Raw genomic sequence first — 21,370 nt, forward strand, 5'->3', positions numbered from 1 at the left:
ATACTAAACAACACTCACAAAAGTTGGCCAAATAGCTTGATCCAGTATTTTATATGGAGGTGGCTCTACTTTTGGCAAGTGATCACCGTGTTTCCATTTGGCCTGTTTCTTGTGGTGTTCATATATGCTCATCTGATTGCTATTGCTATACTGGAACAAGTGATTCTATATGACTGTGGTGTGACTAAAATAGGAGAAGTAAAGGTCCCTGTTCAATTAGCACCACCGTCTGTACTACCCTGTTCCATGTGGCCACCCTTGAAATGGGATTAAAGCTAAACATTATTTAGAGCAATTTATGAGTTTGGTTTTAAGTTGGGATGGCAGAATTTTGACAGTTGTGGGGGCCAAAAACACAGTCAGTAGTGCAGATCAGAATAAGTGTATATTGGCACAATGTGGAAGTAAACCCACATGGTTTAGTAAGCTTCAGTAAATTTCTTTTGACAGACAAGCACATATAGTAATCACAAGAAGATGTAATAATAAGACAACCAGTAGAGAATACAAAGTTCACAGGTCAATATTTACAATTCTTATTTTTATTTAAATATAAAAACAGACTGACGAGAAGATTCCTTGCCCTACACATCCATAGGCATCAAATGTGCAAAACATTGAGTTTAAGTTTTGCCATTTCTTAAAATGCAAATGTAAAATCTATTAGAAAGTTCCAATAATTTAACATATGTCTGCAATCAGATTCATATTATCTACATTTAACTTACCTGACAAAATATTTGCAAGTAACTTCATGGAGTTATGTTTTGTTGTTTAGTACTTGTAGGGCAGTACAGCCTAGGGTTGGGCGATATGTTAAACATTTCCAACCTGCCACTGTCGGCCCAACAACTGGTGATTAATGACACATTTGTGCCCAAAACATACACCTTCTCCTCTCTTTCTCCGAACTACTACAATCTTAATTGCCTTGTTAACTTATCGTAAAACACGCTTCATTCAAACTAAACAAAAACAAAAAAAACTTTCCAAAACTGTCTTGGTTAGTCTTGCCACTACTCCAAGTTAGACGTAAAAAAAAATGTACTGGCCCTACATACTGTTTTTTTCCTGCTCTCTTTCTCTGCCATTGCTGCCCTCTTTGAGCTACTGGGTTAGCTTACTAAACATGAGCCTGTCTCCATACCTTGTTTTAGCACTGTGCAAGCTGCCCACTGAACACTTTTTCTTTGGAGGCAGACCATTAAATTAGCAAATTAAAATCACAAAAATCGCCCAAAATACACCTAAAACCAACCAGTGATGTACTTGGCCAGTAGCTGATACATTCGTTCAATCACCAAAGCCTACTACAGCCTATATACTGTACTGTTTGCTTCACAGATTTTCAGGGTATATGAAGCTCCCATGCAAATAAAGCCATATTTTTGATCTAATGGGTTCAGTGTAATGAAATTACATAACTGCAGATACTCCAGGGAAAATGGGTTCATGCTGCCACAGCAATGCTACAAACAACATGTGCTAACACGTTACTATTAAGCTTTTAAATGTAGCATTCAAGGAGGTGTCTGACAGGGACCAGTCATGAGTTCTTCTGACTGAGAAATGAGCAGGCTGCAAAAAGATCTATGAAGACTGCACAGTTAGTTCTGTAATAATTGTGATCAAGATTTTGGACTCCACAATTAAACTTGACCTGGTACAGTATTAATGCTTTGCTGATGCTTTATGTTTAGTCCACGTTCAAGTTTGATGTGACGACTTTGAACTTTGAAGAAAAATGATGGTAGTCATCATCTCATCCTGCAGAAAATAATTGTATTAATTAATTAATTGATTAATTAATTAATTAACTAATTAATATTAGTCATTTCACTGTTCAGCCTATTTTTTTTAGCTGCAGAACAGTTGCACAGTAATGCAGAAATATCAAAGATATTTAAGGCCAAAAGCCCAAGAACAGTGAGGCAGGACTTTACAGATAGGAATGGGTATCGTTACCAGTGACACTTATCAGTATAAATACTACTCAATGTAGTACTGCTACTCAATGATTTAGTACAAAAGGAGGGACATGCTCTGAAAGCACCTAGGCCTAACTGTTTTCCACTTATAATGGAAGATGTAAACACATGCCTGCAAACTTTGTTGCTGCTGTAGGACAAACTTAACTTAAATACGGCTGTTAAATAGCTATAGTTATCTAGGATTATCACAACAGTAGATTCAAAACCTTGAAAAGGCTCCACACTGGAGCTGCTTAGCTGAGTTTTGTGACGATGTGGGGTGCCATCATCACAACATCAATATGACAAATCTCTTACTCTAAAAAAGTTGTTGGCCTCCTCCACAAAGACATCATAAAATGAAAACTGTGCCATGTATTTCCTTTGGTTCATACTTTTTTGTTTGACAGTTTGAAAGCCTTTCTGAACACATCAAATTTGATTACATTTGGAGCAGTATGTGGGTCTGCAGGAACATTGGTATGGAAGGAGATTATTTCTAAAATGGTGCGAAAACACTCGTGTACGGAGATCTTTTTCGTTTTAAAATGAAAACGTATTGGTGTGGATGTGACCTAAGAAGGCAGTTTAAAGTAGAGGTCAGCATATGTTATTTTTGATCAGTGTAAGTCGTCCTTTGCCTTCAACATGTACAGTGTGAGGGACTTGATTAGCGGTGCAGGCTTAATCACTCAGCAGATGGGAACAGAGTGCAGTGTCACCAAGACAAAAACAAACCCACAGTTGGATTATGGCTCAGCGTGTGTGTGTGTGTGTGTGTGTGTGTGTGTGTGTGTGTGTGTGTGTGTGTGTGTGTGTGTGTGTGTGTGTGTGTGTCCAGTCAGACTGAGCTACTCTGATTTGATTCGTAAACAGATTCCTGAGTGTTGTGATACAAGCCCAGCAGAGTGCCTCGTCCCTTTTCATCCATTTTCCTTCCCTGTCTGTCTTTCAACACTTGGTCCTTGTGACCCCTGTATCCAGCCTGTCCTCATAAGTCATTTAAACACGCTTTTAATAGTGTTAACCTGGAACTGAGCGGCATGTGGTGGGCAGAATGTGTGGCAGGATCAGTAAAGCATCGTAGATGAAGGAACACAAAGAAGAAAAACCAAAGAGTAGAGTCGTACACCTTACCTACTGAACAAGAATTAGATTTATATTCTATTTTTTCTTTATAATAAGTAATAATTCTATGGATTTTTTTGCGCTGGGTTTGAAACGAACAACTGAAATGGTCTCCATGTATGTGCTGGATCGTAAAATGATTCTCGTCCTTCCCAGATTTTTAGGTAAATTGTGTCATTTTGTTTTTTTATTTTGCCATTGTAAGCTTTTCATCATGCTGGGAGGTAAAAGACAGCATGTACTGATAGTTTTCTGTTAAAGCATGGCTGTGTGTGTTAAAACCCCAGTTCTGCTCCTGCTCTCCGTTACCCCTCGTACCTCATTTCTGGAATCTTTTTCACCTAGACTCTGTCAACACATGAAACTGGCCAGTTGAAAGAAAGGAAAAGGAGTAGTAAAGGGAAAAATGGGAGATGGGAGGGGGTGCAGTTGTGAAACTGGCGTCAGACCATCTTTTGAGTGGAATTCTTTGCAGGGGTCAGAGTTCAGGCGCTGCAGTGTGGTGCTGTGATTGGCTGAGGAAAGGTGAAATGAAAACCACAGTAAACTTTTGACCCCGGCGCAGGAGCTCTGCAGGAACGCCCAGCCCCAGCTCTGGCGTGGTGGAACAGAGCCCGCTCTCTTCCTGTGTTTACTCCACCAATCCAACAGGGACGGTGGGGAGAGGAGGGGGGAGGGAGCACAGAGAGGGAGGAGAGAGAGAGACACACACAAGAGCAAAAGGGAGGGAGGAAGGGGAGAGAGAAAATCGTCAGAGCTGCGCTGCGGTCTGAAAATGAATATCTGCTTTTTTACTGAGTGGCACAGTTGAAACGTGTACACAAACGCACTGCTTCTGAAAGTTAAAACCAACCACGGTCTCTTTTAATATCAACATGAGGTCATCTAAAAAGTAATAACAATGGCTGACATATCTTCACACTGAATTATCTGAGGCTACATGAGATGTCTCCTCTCACTGCATCTCCATCAGTTGCTAGTAAAGGTGTGTGTGTTATCACAATGGGCAGTATGGCGGCTGATCGGGCCCTGGCGCTCTGGCTCTCCAGATAAAAGGCTGTTTAGCCATTGATTAATGAACTAATTTCCATAATATTAGCCTTGTGTGATCACAGCCGCCCGCATTTTGTTTGGTCGCTGTGATCTCCTCTGGACAATGCCGTGTCCTCACTCTTATCACCCCGCTATATACACCAACACGTCAAGCTTATGGAAAATGAAGGGGTTGTTCGAGATTTAGCTGGTTGAATCTGTGCCCGCGTGCGTCCTTTCCTGGTCCTTTCTGTTCTTTGTCCGTATTAATGATGGATAGTTGTAGATGCATGTGTGACACACACACACACACACAGTGGAATCTGCCATCTCTTTGTCTCCACCTTCATTTATTTTCCCTGGTTTTTCTACACGATGCAGTTTGTGTGAGAAAAATGAGGAGATGCACACACAGCCTGTCTGAGATCTGTGTGTGTTGTGTGCGTTGGGCATGGGTGGGGGATGTTTTTTTTCTAGGGGGAAAAAGCAATCCTGGGAAGGCAGTTTCTCTCTGCTTTGAACTATCTTCTCTCCCTCACCACATGCATCTATGGGCATCATGTGCACTACAAGTTTGAGGAAAAAGCCACTTTTTCATACATGAAATATATTTTTATGTGCTCTTGTAAATGTTTTTTATGAGAAAATTTCTCATGTAGTTTACGTCAACAACAGTATGTTGTTTTGCAGACAGTGTAAATGAGTCACAGATGGGCTCAGCCGTGTTTAATTTATTGATAATTCACCCCACATTTATTTTTCATTCTGCAAAGGGTTTGTGTGACTTAGATCATTAGATCTGGAAACTGTTTAAATGTATAGAACATGGCAGACCACATTGTGTTACCCTGCATTCATGTGATGTTGGAATAATCAGAAAAATAAGTTCTCAACTGGGAACATTCATGCGAACACCCCCTCATGTTGGAACAACTCGGAAAGTTGGCGGAAACTTTGGTACACGAGTAGCCGAGTTGACCCTATAGTCTGTGCAGAAACAGCGGAAACAAAGTAAATGTCCTATTGATTGTAATTAACTAATAATTAACACATTACATGTCAATTTTTTACGCACATGTAATTCATACTATGGTATTAGGTTGTTATCATTAGGTGCTATCCAGATAAATGACCTAGATTAATTTGACAAGTTATTTATTAACATTTGTCAGGTAAGGCAATGTTTTAGTAGTCTGAGGGGATGAACTGATGCAGTAACAAGTTTGGGACAAAATCACTTTGTAATGTAAAGCTTCAAACTGTTAACAATATTTTGTTTAAATGCTTGGAGCAATAGGCCCATGAACCTACCAAAGTCAGAAGAACAACTTCCCGTCTTGGGAAATGGGACCATCCAAAGAGCATGTGAATGCAGCATTAGTCATGTATTTTAGGCCTGGATTGAGCCTTCAAGTTGGATTTTTTTAAAGACTGAGGCTTCTTATTGATGCTTTTCTGAAATACTTAAAAACTCCAATAAGCTCCTGTGAGGGTGTGTTTCTGTCTACTTTCCCAACTCCACCTCTGTCCTCTTCTCACATTTGCGTCACTACCATGGTTTTCAAAGGTGTGCTTTATTCCACTGTGAACTGCTCCTTGTACGCCTTTAACTCTAGATCAGGCTTGTTGAGGCTTTTAATTCAAAAAACGTTTCCAAGTGAGTGAATTTGTTCAAGCAGAAATAAAACAAAATTGGTTTTGTATTTGTTTTATTTTTGGCAGTGTCAGTTCACAGTTCGGACATGGTTTGAATGGACCATCACATTAAAAGTATGCAGAGTAATAAAGAGACAGAAACATATTGTTTAAACGGCAGACACACTACAGACAAACGCAGAGACATAGCCTGTGTTTTCAGTCTGGTTTTTAATCCTTGCTGGAATTTCACAGCTGCCTCAGCATCTAAATGGAGTCTTTCTCTGAACAATTTACAGCTTCACTATTTCAAAATCCACACTTGTACACACATGCTTGACACATGTCCTCCTCATCTCCATCCCTGAATCACAATGTGTGGCAGCACTCTCCATCTTGCCATTAAACCCTCTGACTCCAGCTAAGTCCCACTAGCCCATGTTTCATTAAAATCATGTGTGATGTTGGCAGGAAAACAGCTAATGAGCGATATTTACCAACAAGGGTTTTTTAAAAATTTGAAAAACGTTAGCTTCTGGAAGTTATCTTCCCTCAAAAATAACGGGGAATCCCCAAAATGTCACGATGATGGATGGCTGCTAAACAAAGTGAAATATGATTCTAAATTATGTGAAGCAAGAGCAGTAATGCCGTCCATGGTTTCATTATTTTTTCTGCCATCTAGCGAGGGTAAAAAATGATTGGTTCCAGAATGGAGTTTGCAGCATTGAAAGTTCACAAGTGTCAGAAATTGTGGGTTGTGCTATAGCAAAGATCATTCCCAAATTAACATCTGGATTCAAAATGTAAAGTTAGTTGTTAAATCTAAATTCCAATATCTGTTCATCTACAATGTAAACAAAACTTACTATTAAAAAAACTGCAAGGAAGAGTTCAAAGATAGCATCAATCACTTTCCCTGATAATTCACTCAAATGAATAGAAGTTTGTTATGACAGCACTAACTACCATGCCTGCATCATAGAAGCAAAAGAGGCATGACTTGTAACACAACAGCGTCAGCCTCTAGTGTGACATATGACGTGCTTTATAAACAGTAATGATGGCATTAACGTGATAATAACAATTACTTTCCATCACTGTTATATGGCGGCTGATCTCATCCTTAGCTCGGAGGGTAAGGAGCTCCCTCACCTCATGGTTTTGCCGCTGTTCTTCTTCTTTGAGTTAGCCACTAACTGCTGCTAGCTACTTTTTGAATCTCCCAGGGAGGGTTGCACACATAACACGTCGTCAAAATGTCACACCCGTCCTGCTCATGGTCCCGTCCTGCCGACTGTCCCTTTTATAATGACATAATTTCTGCACTGTCACTACCTCCACTGCCGACTTAAAGGTAAGACAACTCTGTCCCCATTCCTTGATTGTGCTTTTTACACAGAAAGGCAAGGCAAAATAACGGCGTGAAATTCCTGCCTTGAAGAGGCAGTGTAAAAGGGGCTACAGAGTTGAATTGACATCTGTGTAAAATGTGACTTGATACTAACGCTGTTGTGTTACACATCACGCCTCTTTTGCCTCTGGAATAACAACGTACTACCTAAGATCACACACTGTGGCAGCAATATGCCAGTGTTGTTTGGTTCAGTATAAAACGCCAAAGCTGGCATAATGACGGATCATTTTTAGGGAAACAATGCTCTGTTTAAAAGGGGATAAAGAAAGACAATTTGCTAATGACCCTTTGCTAAACCCCTCCTCTTAACACTGATTGACCAATCATAGCTTTTTTTTCCCTGTGTGTCTCTGAAAACACAAGTGCAGTGGTGCAAGAAATATATTTACTGGTTAAGCTGCTGATGTGAGCATACAAAGCTTACTAGATTGTGATTATTTGAGTAGTGCAGTATGCCACATCCTCATAAATACATTATGAAGAGCTTGTGATTTATTTAGATAACTTTATTTGCCATAAGTTGCTCAGTTAGTTGCACAGGGTTAATTAGGTTGAGTGTCACTAACAAGCTCCACATGATGTTTTTTTGGTCCTATTAATTTCGTGGACACTGTTTTATTTAGTGCAAAAACACGTCGATTGTAAGAGACAATGCATTCCTCAGCCAGTTATACATCAAACTAGGTATGAAGGCAGCTCATCCTATAATGTGGACATAGAGCTTCACTCACGTTACAACAGTCTCTTTAGACTGAGGGCTTTCTATCTCCAAATTGCTTTTCTGTTTTTTGTTCGCCCCTCTTTTGCCATCACACCCACAGAAAGTGGACAAAGCCGATGAAATTCAGTAACATCAATATGTAAATACTTTTCTGATTACCTCAAAACTCAAGGTGTTTCTTTGGAAAGGAGGGAAATTTTCATGTGCACTTCTTGGTAAAACTACTTGGTCTTGTGTGAGCTCCAGCTGCACTTCACCCAGTAGCTGGTTGTATGCTTAGCAGGAGGTGGAGAAGGTCTTTGAAGAAAAACAGGAAGTCATTCTGTCCTCTTGTTCTTTTTTGCTCTTGATGTCCCAAACTCTAGTGGTCACCTTTTGTTGCTTTATTACCTTGTCTGTGTGGTGTCTGTGTGTTTGAGTGCTGTGAAGTAATGATGCTAAATGCTTCTGGTAGCTCATGTCTGCGATGATCCTGAAAAGAAAGTCCTATTTTTTCAGGGGGGGGGGGTTTCTGTGTTTTTCCACTCCCTCAAACCCTGGCCTGTTTAACCCCTCTCTTTCTCACACACAGTTATAATGAAAACAGTTTGGACACATGTGCTTTGGGTGTGTTTTGGGGGGTCTGTAATTGTGTGTATGTGTGCCCCACTTTGTGTGATCTTTGTTTTGGGTGGGCCAGTGTTTATTGTTGGGCCTGCCACTCATTGTCTCAGGGAGCTCAGATTGCAGGCTTTATTTCAGGCTGAGCAGGAATGTCCTCCTCACTATTCTGGTCCTGACTGACTGACATTGCTGCCTCTCTGGCCTTTAGCCAAACGCCTGTGTATCAAAAATAATATACTTTCATAATACGAACTGATACTACAGAGTACAAAAAATGTGTCTTTCAATACCAAGTTTACTCAAGTAATCTCATCAGCATCATATCTGTAAGAGAATAGAGTGCCACAGGAATGAGTCCTAAAACCCAGAAATGAGTTAGCATTTTTGCACTCACACTTCTCTCATCTCAAAGTCAATAAGTTTTTTTTAATGGGTTTTTGGTTAGATGGCCAAAATAAGGTCTGTGGTTAACACAAGCTTTAGAGACTTTTACATTTTGTTCTACAACATAAAGCACGTCAGTAAATACCCCACTCATGACCCTTGAAGCTTTTATGTGTCTTTAAAAAAGCGGTTGCTAACAAGTGGCTAAATGAGACTACAGAATGTCATCACGCCAAACAGCCTTGTTGTGGTAGGGATGTTAAATCACGCAACCATAGTATAGTTCATTTATAGCCTTACAATAGCTTTTTACATCTGGCAACTGCATTTAGGCTTCAAAAATCATTGAAGAGGTGTTTGTGAAGATGAACAAATGTGTAAGTACCATAAATGTTTGTTTGCTACAGAGCTTATTTTCTGCAGTAATCCAAAGTCCAATGGAAAAACCCCATTGGCTTTTTGTCGAGGAAACCAACCAGGGCGATGCTAACTTCTGCATCGGCCTATAGAAAAACGTCATCCCTGGAGCACCCTACAGGCGTTTCTGCTCGACAAGTGCGATTGGCTCTCTTGCTTAAACCTTGTAGGCACACAGGAAAAACAACACCAATTCGTGTGTTCCCTTATATTGTCCCTTCAAACATGTTTACGTGTTCAGAACATTCAATTTAATGAGGAACTTTATCAGTTGAAAAGAGTAGAGTTTCAATGTGATTGTAAAACCACCCCAGAGTCGTTCAGCTATCTAACAGTAGTTTGTCTTTCTTACATGTTTGTATCTCCGCAACTCGTCAAACATTCACTGAGGCTGCAGAAACACTGAAATGACTCAAATAAGACCTGTATGTTTTTGTAGATGCTCCCTACGCTCCCCTTATTTACTCAGTGTTAGTGAAGCTGTGCTTGATATGAGAGCTCTGAGGCATGCAGTGCTTGTGTCATAGTAAGATAATCGTTTCATTGATGAGTTAAATAACATGGTTCATACGGTAGCGGTAGCAATGTTGGTGGCAACCACTACTGTATCCTGTCTTCATTTTTTATATGAGGAAGCAAAATCCCTCACAGTCAATGAGGTGTGTAGTACATAACGTTGTGTCTGTCCCTTCACTGCTCACTGTCACTTCTGACCAGCTGAACAAGCAAACTCACTGTCAAAGCTCAATCCCTGCCCTTGTAGAATAAGCATGGTGGCCTTTTTAGTCATTTCGAAATTAGAAATACTTTTACATTTAACTGTTAAATTTTGACTATAGCCATAGAAGTGCATTAGTAGACATAATGCTTTCAATATCTTTTGAGTGTACACTGCCGACTTCAAAGCATAAGCAGTATTTTATGTCAATTATGAGTTTTTGTTATAAACAAGATACCAACACTGAGACTGTGTCTGAAATGCCTCTTCCACTCATTCCCTACTCCTCATATGACATAGTTTAGTTTAAAGCAAGCAGTGAATTGTGAATTTGGGCACTTACTAATCATAAGAGATAATTCCAGCTGTGATAGACTCACAGATGATAGACAGGCTCACAAGTTGAAAACAATATTAGCCACCCTGTTGCGGCTGGTAAAAATAGGGGATGAATTTGGACACAGCTTGACAGATACCTGCTGGCCTTGCAGGTAAAACTCTGGTTGCTCTTTCAAAGGCAACTTGACTAGCAACAACAACCCACAACTTCTGTTCCTACCCCTACAATTAATCTGCTCAACAGCACTCAGCATTAGTCACATACAATGTTCTGTTTTGCACTTATTTAATTATTTATTTATTTATCTCATTGCAGTATTTCACTGCAGCTTTAACATTTTGTTCATTTAAGGCAGTGTATGACATACTTTATGTTTAAAGTAGCAAACAGGTTTAGCTTAGAAACTGTTTCAGTGTCAGATACACAGTATTGCATCCAGTACCCAGCAGCACTATTAGTGTCAGTGCACTGTGTCTTCTCTCTCCTCCCCTCCCCCTCTCTGTCCTCCCGCCTCCTCCCCCTCTTTATTCTACTCAGCCTGCCTTGACTCCTCCTCCTGCTGCGGCCCATATTCATAGCAGTGCTTATATCTCCTGGTTTGAATTACATTTCACTTACAGAAGTTACTCATTCACGTGTAGCATGTATGTGTATGTGTTTGTGCCTGTGTAAGTAAACAAATACAGAAAACACAGGGATTAATAAACTTTAACAGCAATAGTTGGCCTGAATAAGAGTTGACAATACAACAAAACTAAAAGATGCTTGAAAATATTCTGTGAATTGTTGATTTGTTGTTTTGGTGTTCATAAGAATCGGCTCAGAATTATTAAACTGTGTTTGGACAGTTGACGGAAGGGGAGCGCTTTTCTCTCTTTCTCTGTGTTAAATTATTCAGCTGCAGCATTAGCTCAGTAGCAGCCCTGCGTTTAGGACTGATGTGATCAGTGGTCTGTGGTGGAGGATCACACACACACACACACACACAAACTGTGGGCAGAGTAGGTTGCAGGCTTGCAACTAGCGATGTGTGGCTGTGATGATTGTGAGTTAGACTTTCGACTACAAAGTATAACACTGAGTGGAGAAATCATGATCTAGTTTGTTTTGTCTTTTTAGGAGTTAAAACATTTATCCATTTTTTTTAATGTTTTAAATCTGTAATTATTGTTTAGCACATTGTTAGAGAACACCAGGTGTGGGGTGTTTTTTTTTTTTTTTGTCAGTGAATCTTAAAGGTCAAGTGTGTAGGAGTGGGTGGCATTTAAAGAAGTTGCAAAACTGAAACTGGGGATGTCCCAGTCCGATCTCGATTGAGGCATTTTTTTAACTGATTGGGATTGGCTATATTGAGTAGTATAAAGCCCGATCTGTTCCTGTGTTTTACATCAGCATGTGTTTTTACTTGCAAAGCTGCCATATAAAGCAACACAAGTGTTTTTGTAGCTGTAGTTTGTAGCAGTGTGTTTACTGTTAGATTTCATTAGGGAAAGGACATCTGACAGGCTTATCTGTGGCAGTAGTATGATGGTGCCAAAGGTTACTGGTTTTAGGAGCAGTTTGTACCCAAACAGTAAAGGCCGGCCCCTCACACTTTTTGTGTAGAGACCCCATGACTTGTCCCTTGACAATACAACGTGGTTAGAAAGAAGATATAATTTTCGAGTATGATATTGTCACTGCTATTTTAAGATGGAATAACTGTAGACAGATGTTGGTGGACAGCTGAAGAGAGATCCCTTTCTGTTGCTTTGATGAAAGCTTATCCAATTGCTCTGATGAGAAAACACAAAACCCCAGAGGGCCTTCTTTACTGTGAGTATTAAAGTACAGAAGATTATGAAAGAATGGTTAATAGCACATGCATAGTGTCACATATATAAGCACTGTATAATTTAAAAAAAATGGTAGGAAAGAAAGGTGACATATTCTGACCTTTGTGAGGACGGGGTCATTTGCACACTGTCTTGTTGTCTCAGTTTTTAATCAGCCGAGCTTTGGAAAGCCTCTGAAGGCCAGCAGCAATCATACAAGGTGTGAGTAGGAGCCAGGATGACAGGGGTCCAACATGATAAACCGAATATGTAAATTGGGTGGATGAGTGGCCACATTTCCAGGAAAGGGAAGTGATGACGCAGTGGAACAGGCTGAGGGGAGGACACAAACAGGATGCTATCTGCTGTGGCTTCCTGTGCAATTTTAGAAATCAGGTTTTCTCCCATGAATTTCTGTGAAAGCAAAACATACAAAGAGCTCATGCTATTTTAATAGGGAGCCAGTCATGCTGACATCCAGACATTCAGAAGACACTACAGTTAATGATTATTTTGTTTCCTGTTTGTGTTTTCAGGAGATGTTGAGACATTGAAGCGACACTAGACCCTGAATGGAGCTTGACTGGGGCTTGTACTGGTCAAGGTGAGCATGTGGTAGATGTATAAAAACCCACACACTCATGCACACACCCCAGGTGGACAATCTGTTGTCAGACCATTTTATTTTTAACTATGAGATGTTGTATTTCTCACATGAACAGCTGCTGTTTGTGTGCCTGATGGTTTGTGCAACATATCTCATCTTGTCCCTGAGCAAGTTTCACATTGTCAAATGAAGCTGATTCAGGTCAGTGGCGTACTGCCAGGCCTGTTGAGACTCATCTGTGGTTTTGGTGGGCTGCAATCTCTCACTGTGCTCCAGAAGCGTTGCATACTTGCGTTGTCAGTTTTCAGATTTCAGTCAGGCTTTTAAAAAGGGTGATTATGAACACAAGAAAACACAGTAACTTGTGTTTAAATCTCATGAGAACATAGTTGTTTTGGTGAAGTTGTATGAAGCAAAGAGACGCAGAAGCTCAGAAGTTTCCAACATTGTTTCCTCATGACCAAAGTAGAAACTGTGCTACCCTGCTATGCATTCCCTGTTCTCAGAAAGGCCCCCAGCAGCCCCCAGCTCTGCTGTTTGTCCGTTTCAGGATGTGAGGCTGACTGAGGGCTGATGTCATCTTTCTCCACTGCTGCAGAGGTGAGCCTTAGGACAGAAACCAGGAAGGAAGGAAGAAAGAGAGGAGGGAAGGCAGTGAGAGTCACAGCCAGAGCAGGACAGGCAGATTTAGAGAGGGGTGGTGAAAGGTAGACAGACAAGAAGCATGCGGTGCAGATTTATGGTGCAGAGTGCCTGTCTGAGACTTGGTGCTCTTCTAGCAGGAGTAGTGGTGGTGGGTGACTGGGCTGCATGTCCTAGCCTGCAGTTGCGGAGCAGGAGTTGCATAATGGCTCCCATCCGTTCTATACTTTTCCACTCTGGAATGAGCTCACTCTGTGTTTAAGAGCGTTTGTGTGTGTACATACACACATGCAGACACAGAGTCGAGGATAGTTGTAGTGGAACAATCTGGTTGTGCAGCCGCACGCTACGGCTTTGTGTGTGTTTCTGGGTGGGAATAGGAAAGAGCAGTGACCTTAGAGGCTGGCTACAGAGGTTTCCTCTAACGTGAACTCTGAGGGGGTCAGATGCAGGGCAATGCCAGAGCAAGAAAACAAGGGCAGGGTCCTCAGTCCAGGACTGCTACACCCAGGGAGGGAGGGAAAGAAGGGAGGGGTTGTCTTAGGATGGTATGGGGGGAAACAGCAGTTAAAACCCATTGGAAGAAAGAGCGGATGTAGCCTAGTATGGAGAATGCAGAGTAAATTCTTACTAGTCCCTGAAATGCGCTGTGAAGCCTCGTCTGGATTGTTTCTGGGCTCCACAAGCCTCAGCGGTGTGTTTTTTTTTCCCCTCCACACAGTCCAAGGCAGTTAGACAAAGAGGCAGGCTGGTGAATATGTGCCTTGCTGGGACAGTAGCTCATCTCTCTTACAGAATGTGCCTCGACATGTCTGAACATGCAAGTGTACTGGAAACAGTTTGTATACGCAGTGTGTATGTGTGTTGCCACTGCTAGAAGAGTGGTATCATTCTAGCGGGTAGGCTGGCTGAACGCAGGATGACCCATCTCCCCCGAGGCTCCAAATCACTACATCATCATCAGTCGCTCCTCACAGTGGAACAGATGAGATTTCACTCCCATCAAGCACTAAGCAGGAACCAAGGCTGCTTTACTAACTGGATAGTCTACCCTCATAAATCTGTAGGAATCTACAATCTACTCTTCCCTTGGAAGTCACTTCATTTATAACCTCAATAGCTTGGGGATTTTGTTGATTCTCTTTTCCCATAACTTGACACTGAGCTTTCAAGGTTTGCCTGAATTTGGCATAATTTTTGATTGAACTTTGCAAAGAAACGACAGCTGAGGGCACTTTCCATTCCACACTTATCCTTTGATTTGTTTGTACCACACGCATATGAGCTTACAAAACCACAGTCCCGGTTCGTTCCCTCTGATGATTCTGCACCACCCAGATGTCTGTGCGTATACATGTATATGTGATGTGCAGTGTTCTGCTTTCAGGTGCTGATATGCGCTGAAGATGAGTGGCGTAGGAGACAACTCGTTGGAGCCACTGTGCTCCGACCGCAAACGTAAACTGTCCACCTGTGACACACCAGGCTTAGGGTGAGTGCTGTTACTTCTGTTAAGTGTCGGTCACTTATCAATCTGCTTTGTCTGCTGTTGTTTCTCGTGTGAATGTCAGCAAGTGCACAAGGTCACTTTCTTTCCTCCTGGCCTCCTGTAAACGTCCCTACCTCCCCTGGTTCAAATGTGTGTCTGCTGCTAGCAAAATATCTGAAGCATCTGAGCCAAGGCCGTATGGCCTGCATACGGACGGGGCATGGGGAGGTGAGGTTGTCATGGTAACATGTCTAATCCCCTTGGCGCCCCGGCAGGTGTGACAAGCGTCGGAGGGAACAGGAGAGCAAGTACATCGAGGAGCTGGCCGAGCTCATCTCTGCCAACCTCTCCAACATTGACAGCTTCAACGTCAAGCCTGACAAATGTGCCATCCTCAAGGAGACCGTGAGACAGATCAGACAAATCAAAGAGCAAGGTACCGACACTGTACACACTACACACATACACAATTAATATTATCATCATCATTATTATTATTACTACTGGTTTATTTATATATTTTTTTGTCATCGTTATATTTGTCCTCATATTTTTCTGTGCTTGTTATGGGGAGTAAACGTAGAATTAAGTTAGGCTGAATCTTGTCAAGCACCCTGCTGCAGGACAGATGATGCCAGTGATGAAGTGGTGTGTTTGGTTCATGGCCAGGCCACTTCAGACTGACAGCCAGTTGGGCTGTTTGTATTGCTGGGGGTAAACGAACACCAGTAATTGAGACCAATCCTTGGTGGTCGTGGCTCAAGGCTGTCAGTGACAGCGTGTATCTGTTAGTGCCAAACCGAGCTCCTCTCTGGGAGACAAATGACACTGGTGACTCAGAAATCAGACCATATAGAGAGTCGTTCCTGTCCTTAGGCCATTTTCCAATCGTTGTGCAGATTCAACGTGATTTGATACACAAAAGAGGATATTTTCTTCCACCTGTTTTAGCTTGGATGAGATTAGATCTGTGAGGTTAAGTGGGTAAGGAAGAGAGAGAGAGCAATCATACTGGAATCTACCCAGAGGGTCACAGCTGGCTACTGCTGGCCTCGGTGTTATGCAGCCAGGTTGCCATAGTTACAGGATGGGAATGATGGAGGGCCTCTGTTTTTTTTTTCTTCTCCTCTCTGTCTGTTGTCCATTTAACACACCTTTTCCCTCCCCCAGTTTACACATCTTTGCTCTTTGCGATCAGTCTCTGTGGTGTCACCTTTTCATGTCAATCACAACCCAATGAGCTCTGTTTGCTCACACAGCTAGTTACGTTAGAAATGGAATTAAATCCAGTGTCATACTATTTGTCGTCTTGCACAGTGTCTCGCGCCACAGATGGCCCTGCTATATAGAGTGGTATCTAACAAAGCCTCAGACACATGCTGACTTTAAAAATAGAAAGGCATGCTAATCATTCATCCGTGACTCATGCTGCCACCTGCTGGCCAGAATTAAAAAATTACTTTACTATATTTAGGAAGAAGCTCCCACAGCTAACTGGACATCATAGCATGATCAGGGTAGATACTGTAAAATAATATCAATTATACTGTGGCCAAAAAACATGCCCATCATGCCCTCCTCACAAAATTAAGGTCACTGCCACCAAGTGATGCTCTCTGAACAATAGCTGTACCAACTGAGTTACACCATAGAGATGATTTGTGATATAACAAGTACCAAATAAGAAATTGAAAGGTATAGATAGCTGTTGCAAAAGGACATTTCTCTTCATCAGTGGTGTGCTTCATCTGTCCTCAGGAAAGAGCTCTTGCAGTGATGACGATGTCCAGAAGGCGGATGTGTCTTCCACTGGTCAAGGGGTCATTGACAAGGACCATCTGGGACCGCTGCTCCTACAGGTCAGCTTGGGGACAATCACTGGGGGGCAGAAGAACAACACTAATTAGCTGCTGTTCCATATGCTGGACCAATGCTTCGCTGTTGATGTTCACTTGGAGTGGATACAAATGTCTCAGCTGGGTTATGGAGGGGCAAAAATAGTAACCAAATAAGGCATATATAATGTTATTTTTATTGATAACTCTCCCTTCATTCACTCTCCATTTTTGTGGTCCTGCTGTTCTCAGGCCTTGGATGGCTTCCTGTTTGTGGTCAACCGAGAGGGCAACATCGTATTTGTGTCAGACAACGTGATGCAGTACCTGCAGTACAAGCAGGAGGAGCTGATCAACACCAGTGTGTACAACATCATCCATGACGAGGACAAGGAGGAGTTTCACAAGAATCTCCCCAAGTCTAATGGTGAGACAGGGGTTTATAAATGTGTGGGTGCAAACTAATTCAAGTTCACACATGTATCGTGCAGTATTTCCCCCAGCTTGATTGCTTTGGGCTAACCCAATTAAACATTTATTCTCCCGCCTACCACACCATATACCAGTCTCAAATGTAACCTTTGAAAATTTCTTTAAATATTTATCAGTTACTTTTATAAAAATGTATCAGTCCACAATCCACATAAACCACTCTTCACAGCGACATTAATTAGATCCACCGTACAGCACTTATATAAAAAGAAAAATATATCACTTTTAAAGCTGGTTTGCCTGTTTCTGCCATTATTTCCATTTTGAAAAACACTGGTTAAGAACACTACAAGCAAATGCCAGGAGTTGAGTTTTCATATAAGATATGCTATGTAGGATTTTCCTTAAACAAAAAAAAAAACAGTGTATTGACTCATACTTAAGCAATATCACACGAGAGGGAGTGATGTTGTACTGTGATATCGTCACGGCTGTGATTCGGTCGTAGGCATGAGGCCGCAGGCTGTTTGACAGTGGATGAATTAATTAGCCTACAACTAACTAACTGACACTAACCGTCAGTTTTGATTTGATTGTTGATTGCAATCAGCTGTGAGGCGGAGTGATACATACACAGTGAAATAACCGTGATGTTGTACTCCAATATCATCACGGTTTTACTGTCTCTCGACCAATCAGATTGCAGAGCTGGAACTAACTGTTGTATAATTAGAAGTAATACCTCTTGATCTAAATGCTCTTGGATACACACATACAGTCACGGTCATCTGTTCTCCTGTTGCCTATTTCTCTTCATAGCACCAAATGGGGCATCGTGGGGTGGAGAGGCACCCCGGCAAAAGAGCCACACCTTCAACTGTCGCATGCTGGTGAACTTTGTTCATGGTCAGAGTCATGGGTTGCCAGAAGAGCGGCCCGGGGGCCAGCGCTATGAGACCATGCAGTGTTTTGCCCTCACTCAGCCCCGGGCCATGATGGAGGAGGGAGAAGGTAAAAGTCATTATTGACGTTGTTGGTATGCCTATGCCATCTACTGTATTTATTGGTCAATTTGTACTTGAATGTTGCACATGACACTATACCCCCAAGATATTTGAATGTCCACTCTCTCCCCCAGTGTAGTCAAATAAGGACTTAACATTGCATTGTCTCTTTACTCAGATTTGCAGTCATGTATGATCTGTGTGGCACGACGCATCATTGCGGTGGAGAGGACAGAGAGATTTAGCACACGCCATGAACTGTCTGGTAAGTTTCCACTGTTTCATTTGTAATAGATGCAAGGGTATGAATTTTGTATACATGTGACACAACTTTTGGGAACGTTTCTGCTAGGCACACTAGCTTTAACAATCAAACTAGGTCAGGTTATAAATGCTGTGTTAGATAGTACTGGTGGATGCTGTCAAAAAATCAGCTTTAAAATCCCCCACTTGAACTCATTACTTGTGCTGACTTGACAATGTGACATTTCAAACCACATCATTTTAGATATTTAGAGATGTACAGTGTAGATTTTTGAAATACTTCATTAATCATATTCACCACATCAGAGGTTCACTATTAACCATTAACGTTCGTGTAATCCCTGTGGTGCATCTTCTGTTGCAGGTAAGATGATTGAAATTGAACAGAACACCTCTCTTCACACCACGATGCGTCCAGGCTGGGAGGATCTGGTGAGGCGCTGCATGCAAATGTTCCTCAATCGAAGTGAGGGACAACCGTGGTCCTACAAACGGCACTATCAAGATGGTATGTAATTTTGCACCTCCCTGCCATTTAACCTCCCATGTCACCATCACTTATCAATAACACAACATTGCATGTGAATGTAATTACTTAAAACGAAAGCATGGTCACAGACATTGGCAAAGGCATGATCCATTATTATAGGCATCAAGAGAGCAAGTGCTAGCATTGTCAAGAAGGATATGCAACAATGACAAAAGAGTGCAGGGAGTGTACCAAAACACAAGTCACCTCATTAAAATGTTTGGTATGTGGGACATGGCCCTTGCTAGATGAATAAGAGGCTCAAACCATTAATGAGTCATCTCCAGTACAGCAGGAGGCATTATGAGACACAGTGAATAACACTCTGCACTCTGTGGGGCGGTGGAAAGAAAACACTAGTTTTTAAAACTCTTAATTCAATTTTCAGTACTGTTGTAACTCCTGTGTAATGTGAGAGTCTATGTGGTTTGGAGTTTTGTTCCACCCTTTCTTCTTACTCATCAAACAGACAGCAGCCTCTGATCCTGTTTGCCAAATTAACAGATGTCACTGTAAATGTTAGAAAAGAAGGCTAGAATGAAAGAGTAGATGAAGCAGTACATGTGAATAGGCCTGTCACAATAACTTCTTTGGTGGTTGATGTGTGATCCCAGCAATAACTGCGATAAATGATACTATTGCCATTTCAAGACCAACTTATGCCACTGATATGTTATATAATATAAAAGCACATTTAAGCTAGTACCACCCTTTGAAAGAAGAATAAACTTTTGATTCTTAAAATATTTAGCCAATGGTATAAGGAATGTAAAATATCCTAAATAAAAAGGCATGGGTAACTGCATGTGTGTTTGTGTGGAAGAACTGAGCCCTGCCCACAGTGAAACTCTCGACACAGAGAGCAGACAAGAGGACAGAAGCAGAGCGACCAGAAATGACAGCGAACGTGCCTGAGCGTAGTTTGTGTGTTCATTTAGCTTAGGTGGGGTGAAAAGAAAAAACGCTCAGGAGCTGTGCCAGACAGTCTTGTAATGGTCAGGAAAACCCTGCTGTTTATTCTGGCATCATGACCTTGCTATTCTTGCAAACCTCGATTAAGTTGATAGCGTAAGTGTCGTGACAGGCCTACACGTGAACTCTCAGCAGGTCGTTTAGTTGAGCAACACCTTTACAATGCCTTTGTGTTATCTGAAAAATACATCTGTGTTATCACGGCATCATAGATTCTGACTATCTCCAGCACTCGCAGTACAGAACAGCATGTATATATCAACTATGTGGAAATACAGCTCAAGTCCCTGCCACAACCTTGGCAGCTGTTTTAAAGTGTTTTCTGTTGTTAATGTGCAGATGCTTTGATCTCTTATCAGCTGTTCTGGAGGGCTTTAATTCCTCTTTTTTCTGCTCTAGCTTTCCATAATGGCCATGCGGAGACCCCACTCTACCGCTTCTCGCTCTCTGATGGCACCCCAGTCACAGCCCAGACCCGGAGTGACCTCTGCAGGAATCCCACCACCAATGAACCGCACTCTTTCCTCTCCACACACTTGCTACAAAGGTGCAAATGCTTTAACAATTGCAACCAGCAAGAAAGGTTGTCTCACTTTGCTATATGTGCTTATATTTTGTTCTGTTTTCATTTTTCGTTATTGTGTAACCTTGTAGGGAGCCGAATGGTTATCGTGGAAATCAGGGAGGAGGAATGAGGCCTCAAAACATGGGTGTGAACAACCCCAACCAGCAGATGAACATGGGCCCAGGAGGGGGCATGGGCATGAACAGGGGCTACAGCATGGCTGAACAAGGCAACATGCAACAAAGAGGAGTGCCTCCATACACTGGGGGCAACCGCATGAACCCCATGAACCAGATGAATCAAATGAATCCCATGAACCAGATGAATCCCATGCATCAGATGAATCAAATGAATTCCATGCATCCGATGAACAACATGGGTCAAATGACTCAGATGAATCAAATGAATTCCATGCACCAAATGAACTCCCCCGTGAACTCCATGAACCAAATGGGGCCCATGAATCAGATGGGCCATCATGGCATGCATCAGCAGCAGCACCAGCATCAGCAGATGGGTCAGTTCCACGGAGGCGGACCTGGAAGTGGAGGGTACGGGATGGGAATGACCAGTCCCCCCCAGGCCAGTCCAGGGATTAACGGCCCCCCACACAACGTCATGGGTTCACCCAGAGTCCGAGGAAGCCCCAAGATGGGTGCCAGCCCTTTCTCTCCCGGAGGTAAGAACCAAACTTATAGAACTCTCCAGAACTATTAATTGGATGTAGAAAGTCTTTTTCACTTGCACTTTTTGTGACATTTGTGTCAGTAGTGTAGCGCCTGTTGAAAACATGGCTGTTTGGAATGGGCTAATTGTTTGGCCTGTGGTATTGCTGCATGCAGCTTTCTCCAG

General features: G+C 42.0%; 1 protein-coding gene across 4 annotated transcripts in view; it reads left to right on the top strand.

The window, feature by feature from the left end:
- Positions 1-21,370, top strand: part of ncoa3 (nuclear receptor coactivator 3) — a 34,992-nt gene that overhangs the window by 5,304 nt on the left and 8,318 nt on the right. For 3 of the 4 annotated variants that reach the window (XM_050036958.1, XM_050036960.1, XM_050036957.1), the window contains 10 exons: positions 12,716-12,783; positions 14,816-14,920; positions 15,193-15,353; positions 16,676-16,776; positions 17,005-17,179; positions 18,004-18,195; positions 18,367-18,453; positions 18,817-18,960; positions 20,353-20,500; positions 20,608-21,197. In XM_050036958.1, the coding sequence (XP_049892915.1) occupies positions 14,835-14,920; positions 15,193-15,353; positions 16,676-16,776; positions 17,005-17,179; positions 18,004-18,195; positions 18,367-18,453; positions 18,817-18,960; positions 20,353-20,500; positions 20,608-21,197 (1,684 nt within the window). In that variant the 5' untranslated portion in view covers positions 12,716-12,783; positions 14,816-14,834. The remainder of the gene's footprint in view (positions 1-12,715; positions 12,784-14,815; positions 14,921-15,192; positions 15,354-16,675; positions 16,777-17,004; positions 17,180-18,003; positions 18,196-18,366; positions 18,454-18,816; positions 18,961-20,352; positions 20,501-20,607; positions 21,198-21,370) is intronic. The other variant, XM_050036959.1, reaches the window with a different exon arrangement.

This window comes from Epinephelus moara, chromosome 24 (genome assembly GCF_006386435.1).
Source record: "Epinephelus moara isolate mb chromosome 24, YSFRI_EMoa_1.0, whole genome shotgun sequence".
NCBI classification, from domain to species: domain Eukaryota; kingdom Metazoa; phylum Chordata; class Actinopteri; order Perciformes; family Serranidae; genus Epinephelus; species Epinephelus moara.